General features: G+C 51.0%; 5 protein-coding genes and 1 pseudogene across 5 annotated transcripts; 3 read left to right on the top strand and 3 right to left on the bottom strand.

Moving 5' to 3' along the window:
* Nucleotides 1-9,408: 9,408 nt before the first annotated feature.
* Nucleotides 9,409-11,154, bottom strand: SAPIO_CDS3611 (uncharacterized protein; the record flags this gene model as incomplete). The annotated part of the gene is made up of 3 exons (XM_016786368.1): nt 9,409-9,889; nt 9,957-10,986; nt 11,103-11,154. 3 exons carry the CDS (start codon nt 11,152-11,154, stop codon nt 9,409-9,411), a joined length of 1,563 nt encoding a protein of 520 aa, XP_016644374.1.
* Nucleotides 11,155-12,187: 1,033 nt separating this feature from the next.
* SAPIO_CDS3612 (uncharacterized protein) lies at nt 12,188-12,844 on the top strand (the record flags this gene model as incomplete). The annotated part of the gene is made up of 3 exons (XM_016786369.1): nt 12,188-12,268; nt 12,328-12,552; nt 12,641-12,844. 3 exons carry the CDS (start codon nt 12,188-12,190, stop codon nt 12,842-12,844), a joined length of 510 nt encoding a protein of 169 aa, XP_016644375.1.
* Nucleotides 12,845-12,896: 52 nt separating this feature from the next.
* SAPIO_CDS3613 (uncharacterized protein) lies at nt 12,897-13,649 on the bottom strand (the record flags this gene model as incomplete). Its single annotated transcript, XM_016786370.1, has 3 exons — nt 12,897-13,211; nt 13,350-13,491; nt 13,567-13,649. 3 exons carry the CDS (start codon nt 13,647-13,649, stop codon nt 12,897-12,899), a joined length of 540 nt encoding a protein of 179 aa, XP_016644376.1.
* A 394-nt stretch (nt 13,650-14,043) lies between these two features.
* On the top strand, nt 14,044-15,274 carry SAPIO_CDS3614 (Actin-related protein 2/3 complex subunit 1; the record flags this gene model as incomplete). Its single annotated transcript, XM_016786371.1, has 3 exons — nt 14,044-14,266; nt 14,336-15,163; nt 15,234-15,274. The coding sequence occupies 3 exons, from the start codon at nt 14,044-14,046 to the stop codon at nt 15,272-15,274; spliced, it is 1,092 nt and encodes a 363-aa protein (XP_016644377.1).
* Nucleotides 15,275-15,626: 352 nt separating this feature from the next.
* SAPIO_CDS3615 lies at nt 15,627-16,574 on the top strand (annotated as a pseudogene; the record flags this gene model as incomplete).
* Nucleotides 16,575-16,783: 209 nt separating this feature from the next.
* Nucleotides 16,784-17,360, bottom strand: SAPIO_CDS3616 (uncharacterized protein; the record flags this gene model as incomplete). The annotated part of the gene is made up of 4 exons (XM_016786372.1): nt 16,784-16,900; nt 16,969-17,172; nt 17,252-17,265; nt 17,324-17,360. 4 exons carry the CDS (start codon nt 17,358-17,360, stop codon nt 16,784-16,786), a joined length of 372 nt encoding a protein of 123 aa, XP_016644378.1.
* Between the last annotated feature and the right edge of the window lie 1,130 nt (nt 17,361-18,490).

Here is an 18,490-nt window from a genome sequence, read left to right on the forward strand (position 1 = left end):
AGCCGACAGTCGCCATCAACAATTTGGTCGTTGTCGTTTGGCTGTGGGAGATGTCAACGTTTGAAGACGAACGGAATCCAACACCGAGACCGCCTTAGAAAAATTGGAATTATGACGTGCAGGAAATAGCTGACAGTCGAAAGGAGTGAGATCGAACTGCGGAAATGAACTAAAGCAAACGGATATATATGCAAAGCACAGCCAAAAGTCGGGGTGTGAGAGAGTTCAAGGGAACGCGTAGGTCGATGAATAGACTCGAGACGGGTTGTTGTCAGTCGACTATCCTCGGAGAGTGACCAGGATCGTTCTGAAGTCGAAGGCTTGCTCGACGGTCGCTAGAACGAAACGGCCGGCAGCTCGTAGGGCCAAACGTAGAGGTGATGGTGAAGCTGGAGAAGAGGTCCGGAACTAGAAAAAAAAAAGGAGAGAAAGAGAACCAAGACTTTATTTGGTGGAGGGGATCAGCGAGACAGATCCAGTTCTTCCGTTATTGGCCGCTCCACGCAAGAATTTTTTGGTGCTAAAAAAAAGTTCGGCTTCAATATCCAGCAACCTGCTGAATGAAGAAGGCACCTTTGATTGACCCAAGACTCGGATTCTTCTTTCGGATGAGGGAGAAAACCTAAATCCAGGTGCCAAAGACGTCAAGACGGTCAAAAGAGTCGTCGACAATCGATGACGGATTTTGTCGTGAAGAGGCGGATTCGGTTGGGGAGTTCGGAGAGAGGGCGGAGGGCGAAGAGCGAAGGGGGAGGAGGCTTTCGAGGATTTGAGGAAGGGAAGGAGTTGAAAAGGAAATTGAAGCAGGGAAGGAGACGGTGGTGGGTGGAGCCGATGCCCTGACCACCATGCAGCAATGGTTACAGTGACCAAGACTGGACTGGTACGAGGATAGGTCACCTACGAAGTACAAAGGTATGTCGTATATTGATGTATTTCTCGTCGCTGAAATGGGTGCACGATATATTGGAGTAGGGGCAGGGTACTTCGTACTTGGCCACTCCTCCGCATGTACTGGACCAGATTCGCCAAGTACTTTTCTGCATGTTGATTTGATCAAAGGTTGTCTAGTTCCTCAAAACAACTTAGTCACCCCCAACCACAATGGCAAAAAGTGGGTGGGTCATTGTCTGTCCAAATCGCCCACCATCAAACTCTTTGAAATGAGGAGGTAACAGTACGAAGTACTCGACTTCTGCACCTTTTTGTCACCTCTCGCCACTCTTAGCACCGAGGTTGGCGCATCCTCTCAGGCTCAGGAATGCAGAACGGGCTTGGGGTGCCTTCTAAACCACACCACTCCAAGAAACGACTCGGAATGAGTTCTCGCCCCAGCACAGCACTGCTGAGGTACACGTACGGAGTACACTACTATTCTACTATTATCCTACAAAGGTATGCCAGGAATACGTTTATGAAGTACGAGAATGATGTATGGATTGCTGCTACAGGATACTGTTTTGGCAAGAATTTATCTTGCACAAGTATTTCTTGGGAGTAGTTCCGGCTACGCTTCGGCTTTCAAACAGTTGCACTACGCTCCATACCCAGGTACTGTCTCCGGACCTGGTCCCCTTCCTATGCCCGGTGCCCAGGCGGCCTGAATTATCGCAGGGGATTTATACTTCGTACTTGCAAATTGCTCTGTGCGAGCGACGGAGTACTTCGTACCCAGTCTTGACAGCCAGGTGTTGCTGGGAAGGTGGGCAGACAGGTTGCTGAGCGATGTCACACGGCCAGGCGTGAGTATAGTTACCATCGTCAGGGGATTCCGAGGATAATGGAGAGTGGGGTGAGAGAATCACGCCTAGGATATTCGATTGGCACACCCCATCAAGAGATCCTCCAGGAGGACGTTTTTCAAAGGCCAGCTGGAAGTATTACTACACGGGAGCTGGTACACTGATAGGAGGCGATTACAACATCCAACATCAAGGACATTTCGTCCATCCTTACGAACCCATTTGCTTCGTGAATGAGACAGCATGAGAATTCGCGGCACATTGTTGTACGAGCACGAGTCCTAGAAACGAGGATGAGATCACATCTAGGAACCCTAAGTGGGTTCAAAACTTGAAGGAAGAAAGAAGTACACCATGAAACAGCGCCGTCCTGCTCAGTCATACTTGGCGCATACCTTTGGCACCCCAATGTCACTGAGCCTTTTATTGCAGCTTCTGGGGATTGATGTACTTTGTACGAAGTAGTACGAAGTACGTACCTTTTTCGGAATACGGGAGGATCCCAGAGTTACGGTTCAGCTCAGTCAACAGGATTCCGGCACCGTTGGGGGATTCCAAGGATGAAGAACTTCGTACTCTTACGAAGCACTCTTTGTGTCATCTCATCAAAACACATCCTCGATTGATTTCGCGCCTCACTCAATCTCGTATTTCTCAAGGCCTTTTTTCCCCCAGTACATCTGCGAAATACGCCCTATATTCATACGAACAATTTCTAGTCCATGTTGATCCACCAAGGTGGAAAGAGAAGAGACAAAGGCGCAATATTATAATAGTTTCATTTCTTAGCTTGTTTGGGTAAAGTTCATTCAGCATAAGAGGAGATGTCAGGATAAGCCGTACTGTGCGTTGATTTCTTAACTGATGTCCAAGTTTTTTATGGTAGCTCATCATTCGAGGACAATTGGAGTATTCTAAGATTAATGACAATAATACGGTCCAACCCCATGCCTTTCTTGACGGCAGGCAGCACGATGTACTCCAGCGTCGGCCGTATTTGATGGACAGGCTAGTACCGCGTGAAGTACATCGAGCCTAAATCAACCCACAGCAATTTGCGTATGAAGTATTGACCTATGGATGTACCTCGGTGCCTCGCGTTCCTGCCCATCATCGCAGTGAAGCCGAGCATCGTCTACGCATATGAGGTACTTCGTAAGATTATTATGTGGTCTCTGTTTTCATCCCATCTTCACTTGAGCCAAACAATCGACTTCGTCTTAAGCGACTTTACTCCCGGGGCTAGGCAGGAGGATTAGCACAATCCGCCTTCCTTCATTCCTCCGTATTTTGTGAAGCCGCCAATGCGAGTGGTGGGCGATGTTGGTGGTTGGTAAACGCCGAGGATGTTCTCTGACAGATATGGCAAATGGCGCCGATCAGGATGCCGATCGAGTCAGAACTGTGATTATTGCTTCGGACTGGTTATCCCCTGAGACATAGTTTATATGTTGACGACGCGTTTGCACTCTACTCCATTCGCAGTATTACTGGTTATTGCTTTGTGTGTCGGCCATGTACACTTGTTTAATGAACATTTAAGTCGCGCTGCGCCTCGCACTCCTCCTGTCTGGTGACTGGGCTCCCTTTCATCATGGGACGCTGTGAGCTGGACGAAGACATCTGGTCGTAATACTACCTGTTGTCCCCATAGCCGTTAACAGTAAACGTGAAATTAAGTATTACCTTTGGCATCCAAAAACGTACTTGCCTAACAGCAGATACAAGTAATGCACGAATCCCTGATCGCTTGCTGAAGAAAAAGGGGTGGCATCGAGAGCCAAGCTACGAGGGAGCATTATACGCAAGTACAAAATACTCTAATTCCAGATGAAGGCACTCTTCCTCCAATCCCATCCTCGAATCCGTCGGTAAATTTAGACACTGAAGAGGGCAGCGCGTTCTTTGTGATGGCGCACGGCTCATTGTCCGAGAATGTCTGCCCTGACTCGAGATGTTCCAAAAAAGCAATGGGTGGAAGAAACCGGGGACGGCCTCGGAATTCCCACGCTAATAGTTCTGCTTCCAAACATTCCAGATCGATACCGATTTGGCATTCCTTCGTTAGCGTTACTTCGTCAACGGAGTACCTTGTAATTCTGGAAGTGTGGGGCAAGGGGGAACACGCTCTCCAGGTTGCTTCCGTCAATGACCACCATTGACTGGCTGTTGACCTCTGTGCCGCTCGCTGGGCGCCTCTGCCTATGAGCGATCAAACTCCAGCATCACTAATCCCATTCGTCTCTCACCGCCAGAAAGAACCGGCTCGATTGTTTTTTCTTTTTGCCGCCCTCGCTTCGTCATTCAAGTCCAAGGGGAATTTGTGGGGTTGGTTGGACAGGGCAACTGGGGGAAACGATTACCTGCACTACTTCGTATGTAGTGTAGTTTACTTGCCCGGAACAAGATGCTAGAAAATGGCTCATGTGGGCTTCCAGAGATGAAGATACAACGCTTCGGGGAGACTAGTGAGACGAGAATCTCCTGGTATTCTGGCCCTTTTTTTTCTCCAAGCGGTATTCTGTGTCGATGAGGGTAGTGTACTTCGTACAGAAGGACTTCGTTCTACGAAGTACCAACTCCTCATGTGCAATTTTCTTTTTTGGGCCTGGCCATGAGGTGGGCCGTCATCCCGTCTTTCGGAAGAGCTCAAAAAGAACGCAACCACGAAACTGATGTTAGCGCCTTGAAATTTATTCGGGCCAGACCCGCAACATCCTCTTGGAAATTGGGCGGACGAGATCCGATGGCGGATACAGTTTATTGTAATGTTTCCAAGGCGGGTGGCAGGTCAAGGGTTTTGTACTTCATACCGAGGTTTCATTCCCATCAATTGATATCAACCCCAACTAGGCAACAAAGCGACAAAGAAAAAGTTGGAGACACAACGTGTCTCCTATCACCATGATCCTCCAGGGCGGATGTCAGAGCACAGACTATTCGTACCACGAACAGCTCCAAGGAGTGCAGACTCCGATTCCGCAGACACAGCACTCGAGAGGATCCAATCACGGCTTCGTGAACTCCTGGACCCTATCCGCCCACTCGGTGAGAGATTTTAGCGCCAAATCTCCCTTCGACTCCACTGTGAGCTGGCTTCGATGTGGTGTAGCTTGCTATCCTTCCAGACCTCTCGTCGTCCCCAGCGAATCCCGGGTGTGAAGCCGGCGCAAAAATACTGCCTGCATATGGAACCTGGAGTTCCCGACGGTTTAGAAGAAGGTGCAGATTGTTACCAGGGACGAGTCCGGTGAGACTGCCCACGTTCCATCCAGATGAAGCATATTGATGCCTGTGACTTTCGACATCAATATCAAGCCTATTTCATAGAGACAGGAAAACAGAAATAGATATTAATGAGGCCAATATCCTGTGCAACTCTGCCTCTACTTTGGAGATTCGGATTGTCACCCACCACGGCAACCGAGGGCATCACTTTCTGCCTAAGTCTGAACTAATAATCAAGAAGAGATTTGCTTAGGAAACAGTCCGCGGTCGATTCCACGAATCTCGATCTGCCCCGCCTCGAGACAGATTTCGATCCCACCCTTTCTTTTTTTTTTCTGCTTTCTCTTTTCTTCTTGTTCAAGAACGCAATGCATGTGGAGACTGGAGAACCTCCCACGAGGGGCAAAAAAAAATTGATTAAAACTTTTCCCCCAAGATCAATTTCAGAGTCCTAAACTTACAATCCACCAAGTTTACACTAGCTACCACACTGCACTATCCCCCGCCCGATCAGCTGCTCAACATTCTGTATGGCTAGATTGGTTCGAAGCATGCGGTCCAGTGGTGGGACCGGTCAAGCGAAATCCGCCCGATAGAACCACGAAGGCTTGGGCTGCCCGGTTGAACGTGAACGGAATTGGAAGGAGGCGGGAAAAGTTAGATGCCACCCCGCCATCCTGCGCTTGCTGCTGGAGTGCTAGGCAAACCCTCACGCTTTCGATGCACGAGACGTACGGTGCCTCCACGACTCTGCAGGAGGCCAGAAGGCATTTCGGGGGCTTCTCGTAAAATGATCTGCCAATAAAGGCCGATTCTAACCAAATCGGCCGCGTGCCCACCGACGTATTCCGAAAGAGTGGGTGTGGAAATCCTGTCAGAATGGGGTCAGGGCTGCCTAGAGAAGAAGCTAGACCCTGGCTGGCAGTGGGGTATTCGGCAGCCACATCGGATGAGCATGCGGACGTGATGACACTACAAGTACGGAGTATGCGACGAAATATTCTCCTCTGACCTTTCGAAGACGAAGAGAGACAAGAGAGAGACATGCCCTTGAAGTGGTGCAGTACTACGAAGTACAGTACGTATTTCCAAGTACTTTATTAAACGTTCTTGTAAACTAAACTGCAAGAAGCTTGCCACCAGTAACTTTCAAGGGAGAGAGGGCTGGCATGATGACAACGAATGGGAGGAGGAGTGAATCGGATGACCGTTAGCAGTGGTGCCTATCGTCACTAGGCGTCTCTTGACCAAAGCTCGAAGAAATGAAGCTAAAACTAGCAACTTCTCGGTTCCCGTGTTGGCTTCGAGCCGACTTGGGGTTAATGTTAATGTCGATCCTTAGTCGTACGAACCAGATCGCCTGTCAGGGCTACGAGGTATAGTACGGAGTATGTAAGTTTAGATTACTTCGTAGTGTCCGAAGCTCCTTTCTCGTCTTCCACTTATAAAGGAAAAAAAGAAAAAGAGAAAAAATTCTGCTTGGGCCGAAGAAAAGGCTGTCGTGCCAGATGAAGGATATTTCGCGGACGAGGTTAGGCTTAGGATCACATCCTTGAACGATCCAACGATTCCTGCTGAGCTGTTTGAATCAGCCATGGGGCGACAAATATTCGTACTCCGTGCGGGCTGAGCCAAGCCATCGATCAGCCCTCAACTCATTAATACATCCTTCGTCAGTGCTTCGTACACTACCCTTCCAGGAACGTCTTCTGGATTGGGTGTTAATACTGAGTAGTTGATGTGAGCCCGTCATAAGAACCAATCTATTTGTATGCGTACAGTATAATCGTTCGTAGGATGGACGGAAATCGACGAAGAATACTTGTACCTCGACTTCTTCTTCAGGAGTATCAATGAACGTACGCAAGTATTTGAGAAAGTGACCTCGACTACCGTGGAGGGTACCTGTACGAAGCGCTTTCGAACAGTTTGCAACCGGCACGGTCTAAGTTGGAAGTCGCTGGTGCCGCGCCGGCACATGACTAGAACAAAGCGGCGTCCACTTTGCCTCACTGTACCTATGTACCTTTTAAACCGTAATTGGAGACCCTAGGAATTCGAGATCAAGACTTCAATCACAGTTTAATGTTCCATGACAAATCCCGAAAATGCGGCATCTGACGTCTGCAACCCGCCCCCAAGATGACGCGGATTTCGATGCCTCCCGCTCGGGACTGTCATGCTCGCGTCTGATGCTGCGGCGCTCGATGATTCGAAGAGCAGTTAATCAGTCGATCCCTCTAATCCTTGGGGGGATTCCCCTCGATTTACTCGTCCGTGTAGCCATCAAACAAGTTCTTGCCAAGGAGCATCAAGGGATGGAATATGGACCCTTTCAGGTAGGCTTTTTTTAATCGGGGCGTAGTGGAACTTGCGTACCTCTTAGTTACGTCATTGTCTGAATGGCAAAAAGCTCGCCGCTTTCTGCTGCGTCGGAAGCTGCAGTGAGCACTATGCATACGCATGGGGGCCCCGCGACTCTCTCCTTTCGGCCAGGTCGACATCCCGAGTTTGCCTTTCCCTTTTTTTTTATTTTCATTTATCATACATGATGCTTGGCCCATGTGGTGGATAGCAAGGTTCGGTGGATGCGGGACGAGACGCCGGTTTCGTTTTCCCCTCCCTCCTTGTTTAAGAAGGTGCCTGCATTCGAGATGTATCACTACCCAAATTTGGGGGAAATATGGTGTCCCACGGCCAAGGGCTTCAAGGTATGCTAAAAAAGAAAATGGCTCTCATCATTAGAGGCTAGCCAAGCAATGGCGCATGCCATAAGGAGGGGGGTAACATCAAATGTCATCGAAGAGGGGACAGGGCAGCTGCATCGAGAACCGAGGAAATATCAAGGAAAAAACTAAAAATCGAGCCATTTGCCGTTCAAAATTTTCGTAGTGCCAGTCCACCTTACCACTTCGACTACAACCTGCAGCACTTGGAAGAAGGGGGGGGGGGGTTGAGGCCTTTTCCACGACCTAGAATTTTTTTTCGGGGTCCATCAAACATCGAGATGGTGGCTTAGAAAACAGAAAAAGCTGAGCGCCGCCCCAGTGCAAAGTTGAAAGGGGGAGCGGGTCAGACAAAGTCCATCTAGCCTCTGTGTGAGCGGGGAAATGGATCAATGTTGCTTCAGGCATGCGGATATCCTGGAGAACGGGGGGAGAGAGAGGCCCGGGAAGTGACCCATTTCTGTCGAATCTGACTGGGATGTTCCGCGTGCTGGTGCTCCTCACACCGCCTATGATTCCCCCTTCTCGTCACAGCTGCATGTCAATGCTAGTCTCCCCGCTTGACAGATTTAGAACATTTTTCTAACATGATTTTTTTTTTCCCCTTCTTAGGTCCCACTTCCTCCACGTTGATTTTTTTTTTATCTCTTTTCTTGGATGGGCTAGTCAGGAGAGGAGAAGAGAGGGTCCTTTCTGAGCTGTAACAGACCGACCAGTCCCGACCTCGTAATTCGACGATTTCTCCTTGGAGATGCCCAACCCCTCGATCCATGCTGCCTAGACCCCGCAGCTTTGCCATTCACAGCGCAGTACATACATACATGGGCGCCTATGTAAGTGTGAAAGCGTGTACATATGTGAGATTTTTGTGAAATGTGACCGTGGTAGTATTTTAGCGTAGCAAATGATGTTGCCTACTTCGTACTCCAGGCTGGCCGCGTTCTCCGAGGCTGGCTCTAAAGCAAGGAGAATGAAGAAGTCAGATGCCACACTCCAGCGTGGCTAAAGCCCGATGCGTCCGAATCACTGTGACGCATGGATCCCAGGAATGTGTCCGTTCTTACCGCCCAGTCGGGGCGGTACAGGGGGCTGATGTGCACAGCTCATTTGGGATTTCCGGGCCCTGGGACACGGCCTCGTACTGAGCGCTCGTTCCCCCTCTAGTCGAGGCGTCTGCTATTCCTGCTTTTGTAGGAAGTTCTAATGTATGAAAAGCGGTATATGGGCGACTGTATTTTGTAACCATTCGTGATAGAGGTATGGTGTATCCTGCCGGTCAAGTAACGTGCGAGGCTTACCAGCCTCGTGTGGATTCCCTACACATGCACACCACTCATCCACTGCTGTCCCATGGCTGATGGTGACGGGGCGGATCAGAGAAGCTGTGACTGCTGGCATCACTTTTTTCGTCTCATCTACAGCCCTTGAATCACCAACATCTGGGTCGATGGCGAGTTTGGAAGACGCCTTATTCCTATTATCTCCATGTTGCGGTATCCATCAAAGCTGCCATAACCCATGTTACAACTGGTGCACCTCAAAACAGACACTAATGTGAAAACTGAACTCGTAACTGATCCTGCTTGCCTCTAAGCAGCAGCTTGGTATTGTACAAAAATCAAACCATAAATTTCTACCCTCCTTGCGCCGAAAACACCTTACAAAGACCTCCTTCGTCGCCTTTTTGACCACCGCTCCTTTCCTCCTCGTTTCTAAATAGTAGGGAAGAACGGTACAACAGCCTTGTTGACCATAGGTAGCCGACGACAAGTGACGCTCTTCTCCTTGCCGAGGCTGGAGACCCATTCCTTTTCCCTAGAAGCGGCACCATCGAAGGCCTGTCGACACTCCGGGGGCAAAAGGTCCTTGATCTCATCCGAGACGGCATTGAGACCTCGGAAGGGGGTGAGGAAATCGGCGGTCACAGTATTTCCGTAGGCCGATGGCGCGACACCGCTAGGTGGTGTCTCCATGTGGAAATCCATGACCTGGAAGTTGCGCGGTACACGAGGAGGAAGGGGAGGGAAGTGTTTGCTGTCGGACGGAGCATCTTCTTCTTCGGCGGGAGGGACCTGCTCGATCCTGACGTGCGTTGGCTGCATCATTGCGGGATAATGCATCATGTTTGTGTGGATGTCGTAGACACCGTTCACTTGGCCGAGACGAACGGCAGTCAGAGTGCTATTGAAATGGCTATCGACAACAGAATGTTAGCGTCAGGTTAGAGGAGAAGAACACGAAGGATACCGGTTGCACGTACCTCGCCTCCCGAGCATGCTCGAGCATCCAATTGGTGTCATTAACGTTCACTCGCCGCTTCTTGATCTCAGGCTTGCCGATAGGTGTCTGCACAGCTGGTGCAGTTTGGTGGTAGACCGCGCTGGCACCGTGCCATGCAACGTACTGGTTCTTGTTGTAAGGCTCACCTTCGACGAACCTATCGCTCGGGTCGGCGATCTCGCCCTCAACGGCACCCTCAGCACGAGCCTTGGCAGCTTCGTAGTCATCAATCACGCGCCTGCCTCCGACAATCATGCGTGCGCCAAACTCCCTGAAGACCGAGCGAGCCGTGACGATTCCTATCGCGCGACCCTTGTACGAATGGGGGATGATCTCACGCTCAATCATGTCTCTCTTCTCGTCATCGTCAACGATGATTTTATGCAGTTTCAGGTGTTTCGTAAAGAACAGATAACTGTCCCTAAAACCAACGCAACGGGCAGGCTCGGTGGAAAGCATGTATAGTCTCTCCCCTCGGCCTAGGACGGTGAATGTACGGCATCGGTAGTCACGGCCGCCCAGTAGGTTCCCCAGCTTATCAACCTTGGTCTCGCCTTCCGGATCCTCGGGAAGAACACATTCATCATCGACAATATCGACGACGGTGCCCTCTCGATCAATCGTTTGCTGCTGTTTGATAGGTCCAGGTGCGCCCTTGCGCCCGCCCCTTCCACGCCAACCACCACGGCCACGTCGTCTCGGCGTCGCATCGCTATCGCGGTCGGGCGTCGCGACTGCCGTATCCCAGTCGGGAGGGCGATTCTTTGGGGGTCGGCCAACCCTCCTGCGCCTGATTACAGGCTCTGGGGGTGGTGTCGGCTCCTTCACAGACTCCGCGGCGGACCCCTCTTCTTCCTTCTCGGCCGCCTCTTCTCCAGATTCCTCGGGTTGTGCTTCTTCATCCGCTTCAACCTCGGGTTCTGGTTTCTCCTCTTCGGGCTCGGGAGCGTCAGCATCGCGCATGGGCTCGTCCTCGTCGACAATGGCATCAAAGGATTTGGGTGTGCTCTCTTTCCGTAAAAGGGGGCGTTAGCTATGCGTACGACGTGGCGCAGTGAACACAAGTCTAAAAAAGGATATCTGGAAGCCCCTAAAAACTATCTGCATCTAAAGAATAGAGACATACCTAGAGCAGCAGCCGCACGCCTGGCGGCGGCGCGTCCTGATCTGCGACCCATCGTTCCTCACTACGACCCACCCTATTTACGTTCTGTCGCCGTCGGTCTGCAACCGAAGATTTGTGGTTAAAGAGGGTCAATATGGTGTCAGCGATGCGATGGGGATTGATGGGATAAAGCAAGAATGCAGTCGCCAATTGATGAGGTCTGAGGTCAGGACGCGGTAGGTTGGATTGAAGTCGTGGCGCCTCATGCCTATTGGTTGCGCCAAAGTTTGAACGGTTTCCAAAAAAAATCCAGACTACCTTGGAGAATGTCGAATCACGTGATAAAATACGTACACCCAGCATGCACCATGCTCTGAGGTTAACGATTCGGCACTCAGGGAAGGTTCAAGCAGAGAGGGCCTTGGAGAGATTCTTTTCCACTCTATATTCTAAAAGATATAATCTTGATCTTCTCGAAATATAATAATCAAGAATGGCGAGCATGCGATTCTGATCCTGTGACCGGGCGGCAGATACAGATCCCAGAACGCATCAAGAGCATCAATACCTCCCTGAGTGGGCTTGGCCAGGCAGCTGGAAATGAGAATAAACCGACCAGACCGTATAGTAGGGACTCTCATTCCCCCCGTCCTATACCGATACCAAAAAGTAGCCGTGGGTTCCAGACGCTTGAGATTTGCCACGTGAATGAAACTCTCATATGTCGAGACTCGACTCTTCATCACTCGCTTCTAAATTTCTAACCACCACCAGCGCTGCCCAAGGGGCACCGATAATTCAAACCCCGCCTTGCAACCTCTCAACCACCCTCCTTGACATCTTGACAGTCTCCCAGTGAAAGATAGAGAATCGTGATGGAGTTCAAGAATTATCCGTATCTCGAAAGAGACGAGTTCGTTGAGGTGTGCCACTTCCTTGACCGCCAGTACAGGCAGGCCACACTTGGGCCCCTCCGGCGCCGTTGGAAACTACGAGTCTGCACGTCTTTCGCGACGGCGTTCGGAATAGACACAGATTATAGCACATATGTACAGATTACTCGGCCGATTCAGGCGGTCTTAGATCATGGGGACCTCTCTTACGAAATGGAGAGGTTCTCTCTCAGTGAAGATACTCTGGCTGGTCCTGGCGACCACGAAATGATGGAAGCTGAGGAGGCGGATGAGGTTCGTATTCATGCTCGTATCCAAATCCATTGAGGTTATACTCTAACACAAGCACACAGGCTGCTCTAAGAAGAGATACGGACGTTCCTCCTGATGTCGGCTACGTGACGTACGAAATTCATTTCCACCCCACGTACCGGATGCCATGTCTCTGGTTCAATCTTCATGGTCTCCCGCCCGATCAACCAGCGTTCAACCTCGACACCGTCTTTAGATATCTGGTCCCCGATCAGTTTAAAGATGCCCTTCGAGGTACAGGGCCAATAGGTGGAATCTCAGGCGACGTGAGTGTCCGCTGTCGTTATTTATTCGTTACTTATGTTTTCAGAGGAAAAGGCTACTGGGCGACTTAAACTAACATTTTGGATGCAGCATCACCCAGTAACGGGGTTCCCCTCCTTCTTCATCCACCCATGCCTCCTTGGAGACGCCATGTCGAGGTTTGAATGCTCAAGAGACAATTACCTGACCATGTGGCTCGGCCTTGTTGGGGGTTGCGTCGGCCTCTGGGTACCAAAGGAGATGGTAATGGACCAAGTGCCCCACGCACATGGGAATCCCACCCCTCAGAGGTGACAATAATAGTTTCCAATACCGTAAAACCAGTCCGTTCCAAAAACAAAATCCTTCATTCATCGTCACTGTCCTCCTCCATAGCCACATCGCTGTCTTCCGACTCCTCCGACTCCTCCTCATCTCTGGGCCTCTTCTGGCCTCTGCCCTCGGGAGTTTCCCCTCTCTCCACCGCTTTCTCGGCCGTTGGGGGCTTTGGCGGTAACGCTGCCGCCTTTGCAGCGGCTGCCGTTCCAGGCGCCGGAGCGTTAAATATACTGCTTTGCAGATCTGTCACCTCGACCTCAGCGGCGCCAGAGGCACTTGGCATCTTAAATGTGCCATCGAGTTTAGAAACGAAATGGGATTTCGACTTCGCGTATTCAATCTTCTGTAAAGCTCATCCGTGTCAGCTTGGCGCGTATCTTTGGAGGTAGGGGGTCTCGAGGCTGACCATCGGTAGGCCCAAGAATTCGGTGCCATTCAAAGCCCTCATAGCTTGGGTAGAAGTTTGGATATCTCGGTATACAATATGTGCTTGCCCGCGCATCTTCATCGTTTTTAGAGCTACGACATCTAGCACGGGGCCGTATGTGGAGAATAGCAGGTATAACGCGGTTCGGAGGTCGGGCTTCTTGATTTTCGCGGAGGGGAGGTTTGTAACATAGAGCCTATTTCAAGGAATCTGCGTTAGCAAGTTCAATGGGAATAATTCTGAGCCGAAGGGTAAGTGACTGCTGGCATACGTTTGGTTTGGTTGGATGGGTAGGACCTTGGCTGGGAGGGAAGGGTTAGAGGGCAACCCTCGAGTTGCCAAGGTAGATGTCATTGCGAATACTTTCTGTCGTATTAAAACAGATAGATATGATTTACTACCGTATCTCAAATCCTTTCGCGTCGTTAATTTGGGGTGGGGGGACTGGTTGCGATGAGGTTGAGGTTGAAGGCTTTCGTGATGGGAGCTTGACTTGCCCCTGAACTTGAATATTTCGTGGGGTATGTTTGTGGCCACCCGCGGGGTGCGCGCATCAACCCACATTCTCTCACAACATCCAACTCCACTACGCAATCTGCCCCCACCAACTTCCCCCGTTCAGATCATCGTAATCCTCAAGTTCAGAACCCCAGAAACAAACGTATCACAGGCCGACCAGCCCTTTCGAAAATCCGCACCTCCGCTATACAGTGATAGTAGAGAGCTACTCCTATCACTACCGCCCAAAATGGCTGCCCCAGAAGTCCACCATCTCTTCCACAACCCCATTGCGGACCACTCCTTCTCCGCCGACCGGAAGCTCCTGGCCGTTGCCCGAAACACCTCGGTCGAGCTCTATGGAAGGGTTGCGAACTCTTTCAAGTTGAAGGATGAGCTGAAGGGTCATGACAAGACCGTTACTAGCGTTGACATTGCACCCAACAGCGGACGCATTGTTACCTGCTCTCAGGGTATGTAATGCTGGCAGTGGATGGAAGAAGCCTATGGAAGCTAACGCATCTCTCTCTCTCTCTCTCTAGATCGTAATGCTTTGGTATGGGAACCTTCGCCGACCGGATACAAGCCAACCCTTGTGCTTCTGAGAATTGCCCGAGCTGCGACATTTGCCCGATGGTCGCCTTCCGAGACCAAGTTTGCTGTAGGATCGGGCGACCGCGTCATTGCCATTTGTTACTTTGAGGAGGAGAATGACTGGTGGGTTTCGAAGCATTTGAAGAAGCCTATCCGAAGTACTATTACCACTGTCGCCTGGCACCCGAACTCCGTCCTCCTTGCTGCTGGGTCTACCGACGCCCACGCTAGGGTGTTCTCCACCTTCATCAAAGGTATCGATAGCCGTCCCGCCCCCGGTGTGTGGGGTGAGCGACTTCCTTTCAACACCGTGTGCGGAGAGTTCCTGAACAACTCCGCTGGCTGGGTCCACTCCGTCTCGTTCTCGCCCAGCGGAGATGTCCTGGCCTTTGCTGCTCATGATAGCAGCATCACCGTCGTATACCCCAGCGGTCCTGATCAACCTCCCCGTGCTGTCGTAAGCATCTCCACTCAGCTCCTTCCTTTCATGAGCTTGATTTGGAGCGCTGAAGACGGAATAATCGCTGCTGGCTACGATTGCGAGGCGTTCAGGTTCCAAGGGGGCCCAGGCGGTTGGCATCTTGTAGGCACCCTGGAATCCAAGGGAAGGCCCGGCGCAGATAGCGTCCGAGAGGAGTCTGCTTTGAATATGTTTAGGCAGATGGACCTCAAAGGCAAGGTCAAGGATGATACGCAGCTCAAGACCGTGCACCAAAATACCATTTCCACTATTCGAGCCTACGAAACTTCTGGCGATCGTGTTACCAAGTTTAGCTGTAAGTGGTCAATTTCATCCAGTCATTGTGCTCAAGTTTATGAAAGAGAGGTAACTAACATATGCTGAAGCGAGCGGAGTTGATGGCAGGGTTGTCATCTGGCATACCTAAAAGGGAGAAACAATGGCGGCAGGACGCCATGTTTCGCCTGAGTTCGATGACAAAAGAGTTTCTGTTTCTCCCATTATTCTGGAGCCACTCATAGTATTCTAGACACAACAAAACCCTTGAACTATTGTATGTCTTTTTCCATTTGTGACAGAACATTGAATTTTCTAAGTAACAGGCAAGATCTGAACAAGGTGATATGCCTTCTCCTGAACTGCCTATGTCTTCTCCATTGTTCGCTCGCTGTGCCTATCTATATAAGCGGATATCCCCCAGATGCGGTGCCCTCGACCTCCACGTAGTTTCTCCTCCGTTCATAGACTACATCTTCCTGTTCGCATCTTAACCAAGCAACATGTCTGCATCCGAATCCCCAAGCGCGTTCGTGTACTCCGGCGGCCGCCGCGAACAACAACCGGAGGGCTCCACCCGAGCGCTGTCCTCCCGTCCGGACCAGGTCATTCTTTTTAGATCACCTCAGTGGGACCAGCACAAACTTTCGAATGGAGAGCCAACGGATCCAATGGCGAGTAACACTGCAGCTACTCCCGAGGAAAATGCAACCCAAACAAGCCATACGTCTCCTCACGTTATCAACTTGCCAGGAAGGAACTTAAGGAATGACTCTTTGGGCAACAAATACCCTACAGGAAGGACCGATATTGAACAAACTCGGCTGATATCGAACGGCGGTGGATTTGACGGCTCGCTAGACTCCCCTCCTCCTCGACCTCCTATGCCTTCAAGAAACACTACCAGGGACGCGTCGAGATTAAGGGAGATACTATCATCCATGTACGAAGTCTGCGTCCGCGCAACGAGCGTCTACATCAACAACCACCGCGTAAACTGGGCCCTCCGCCACCCTGCCATCGGCAACCCCTTCATCCAGCGTCGCGCCCGACGGCGCTCTTGCTCCGCCCAACGATACTCACCATACCCCTCATCGCCAGTTCTTCGCCAACGCTCAACAATGGTGGCGCTCCCCGGGGTCACCACGGTGCCTGAAGTGACCGAGTCACTCCTCACGAACATCAGCACGATCTGCAACATGCTCTGGGGCCGCGCGCAGCGCGATAGGCTTACAGTCCCCGAGTCGGAGCGCACGGCGGCGGAGAGCATGGCTTGTCTGTTACGGTGGGCCGAGACGATTGCGTTTATTGGGGATATGGGGGCGTGGATGGGGAGGGTGACTGAGGAGGTGATGGTGGATAGGGCGGAGCATGCGGCGAAGAATATTTGTGCTTGGTTGGGGGATGAGCCGGGATGGGAGATTATTGAGGCGTTGGCTTGTGATTACTGACAAAAGTTGTGTTTATAGCTTCGGTGAGGGGATATTAGACAAATGAGGGGCGCTTCTTTCAGTTAGACGGCTGGATATCGATCACTTTCATTCACGAATACGATGGAAGAGGAAGCGTGGGGAGCTCTTGTTTAGATGCACTTGTTCATGTCGATATGGTTATTGATATTTTGTGACTAGTGCCTAACCGATACGAAGCTTCAGGCTATTTAAGGGAGGGCGATGGCCTCGATCTCGACGTCGGCATTCTTAGGAAGGGTCTTGACAGCGACGCAGCTTCGGGCGGGCTTGTGCTTGAACCACTTCTCATACTCGCCGTTCATCTCCTAGCATGAGGTGTCAGTGTGAACCTCGGGATCTTTCAAACCTCCTCCCACGTCGGTAGATCACTTACAGCGAAGCTGGCCATGTCAGAGAGGAAGACGGTGGTCTTGACGACCTTCTCGATGGAGGAGCCAGCCTCAGTGAGGACGGCCTCGAGGTTCTTGATGCAGAGGGCAGTCTTCTCTGCGATAGTTCCGTCCTGCAACACTCCTTCGGTGTTGAAGTGGACCTGGCCGGAGCAGTAGATGGCGCCAGGGGTCTTGATGGCCTGGGACTAAACGGTGGCACACAATCCCCGGTTAGACGCTTTGGACGCTATAGACTGGGCGCAGGACTGTTAACGTGGGACTTACGTAGGGGCCAACGGCTACATATTAGAGTCAGCATGTCATTTCGAATCTAGGTCTGAGAGGGGGGAGACATACCCGGCGGGGCATTCTTGGTGAAAACGGGGGTAGCCATGGTCTTGGTATTGGAGCTGAATCTGGTCGAAGCTGGTTGAAGCTGAAAAAGAAAACCACGGGTTGCAGAACGATGCGCAGGAATTGAACGGTAGAGGCTGGGGAGGGACCTGAGGGGAAAGGCTCTCATGCTCTGGGAGGTTCTATTTCCTTTAATTGGACTCAACTAGGCGGAGGTTACGGGTTACGTCGGCATCTAAGTACGCAGTAGCTATCGGAGTGATGTGAGCTCAAGCGTGCTTCAATTGATCAATGAGCCCTTTTGCTGAGAAATACCCCGCAGAGGGGTTCTGAATTGATTACAATTATAACAGCACGTTGAGCTTGAGCACGCCCTTCGGACCCCTCATCCAGCACATTTCAAGTTCACTATTAGGTAACATCTTGCTAGCTCCTGGTGGAGTAATGATTGGCAATTCCGCGCTGGGCTGGACCACGCGCTGAAACATTCAAATCTCTTCTACCCGCGCTTCGACCTGAACGACTCGTGCGAAGAGTGAAGGAAGTCTACGTAGGTGCGTGGAGGAGGATCTTGGGACGAGCAACATTATTTCCCATGCTTTAATGTTACCTCAGTATTATATCATGTCGTTTGCGAACGAGTATGGAATTCCTGGCGGTATCCCTTGCTGGCTACCCGTATCTCTGCATTTCTCATTTGCTCTGAGCGAAATCTTTCCTCCAGCTCCGATCTCGTCGGCTTGGCTGAGCTAAAAAGATATGACTACACTAGTGTAGCTTCTGCTGCAGGGGCAGACGATCTGTGGGAGATTTGGGACCGCTGCTTGTCCCGAGGTAGCTTGTCTATACTTCGTCCTGCGTAACTTCTGCTTTCAATATGGGTAGTACAACATCGAGGTGCGCTTAGTTTTAAGCTAGTTTGGATTATTCGTTTCGTGTCATCCTGAAGCAGGCCATGGTCGAGTTTCTTGCATCGTGGTGCAGGTCGAGGAATAAAGGGATGGACGAGGAGACTTCCTTTCGAGATGGGGTTGAGGCAAGAGGACTGACTGGCTTAATCTGTCTAGGAAGCGGAGCCAAGATCGATGGTGGCATCGAAAAGCTCGAGAACCAGGCCATTGTAGCCCTACTCTTATCAATCAGTGGAAAAGATCAACGCCTTCCAAAAGT

Source organism: Scedosporium apiospermum (assembly GCF_000732125.1).
Source record: "Scedosporium apiospermum strain IHEM 14462 chromosome Unknown SEQ_SAPIO_0088, whole genome shotgun sequence".
NCBI classification, from domain to species: Eukaryota; Fungi; Ascomycota; class Sordariomycetes; order Microascales; family Microascaceae; genus Scedosporium; species Scedosporium apiospermum.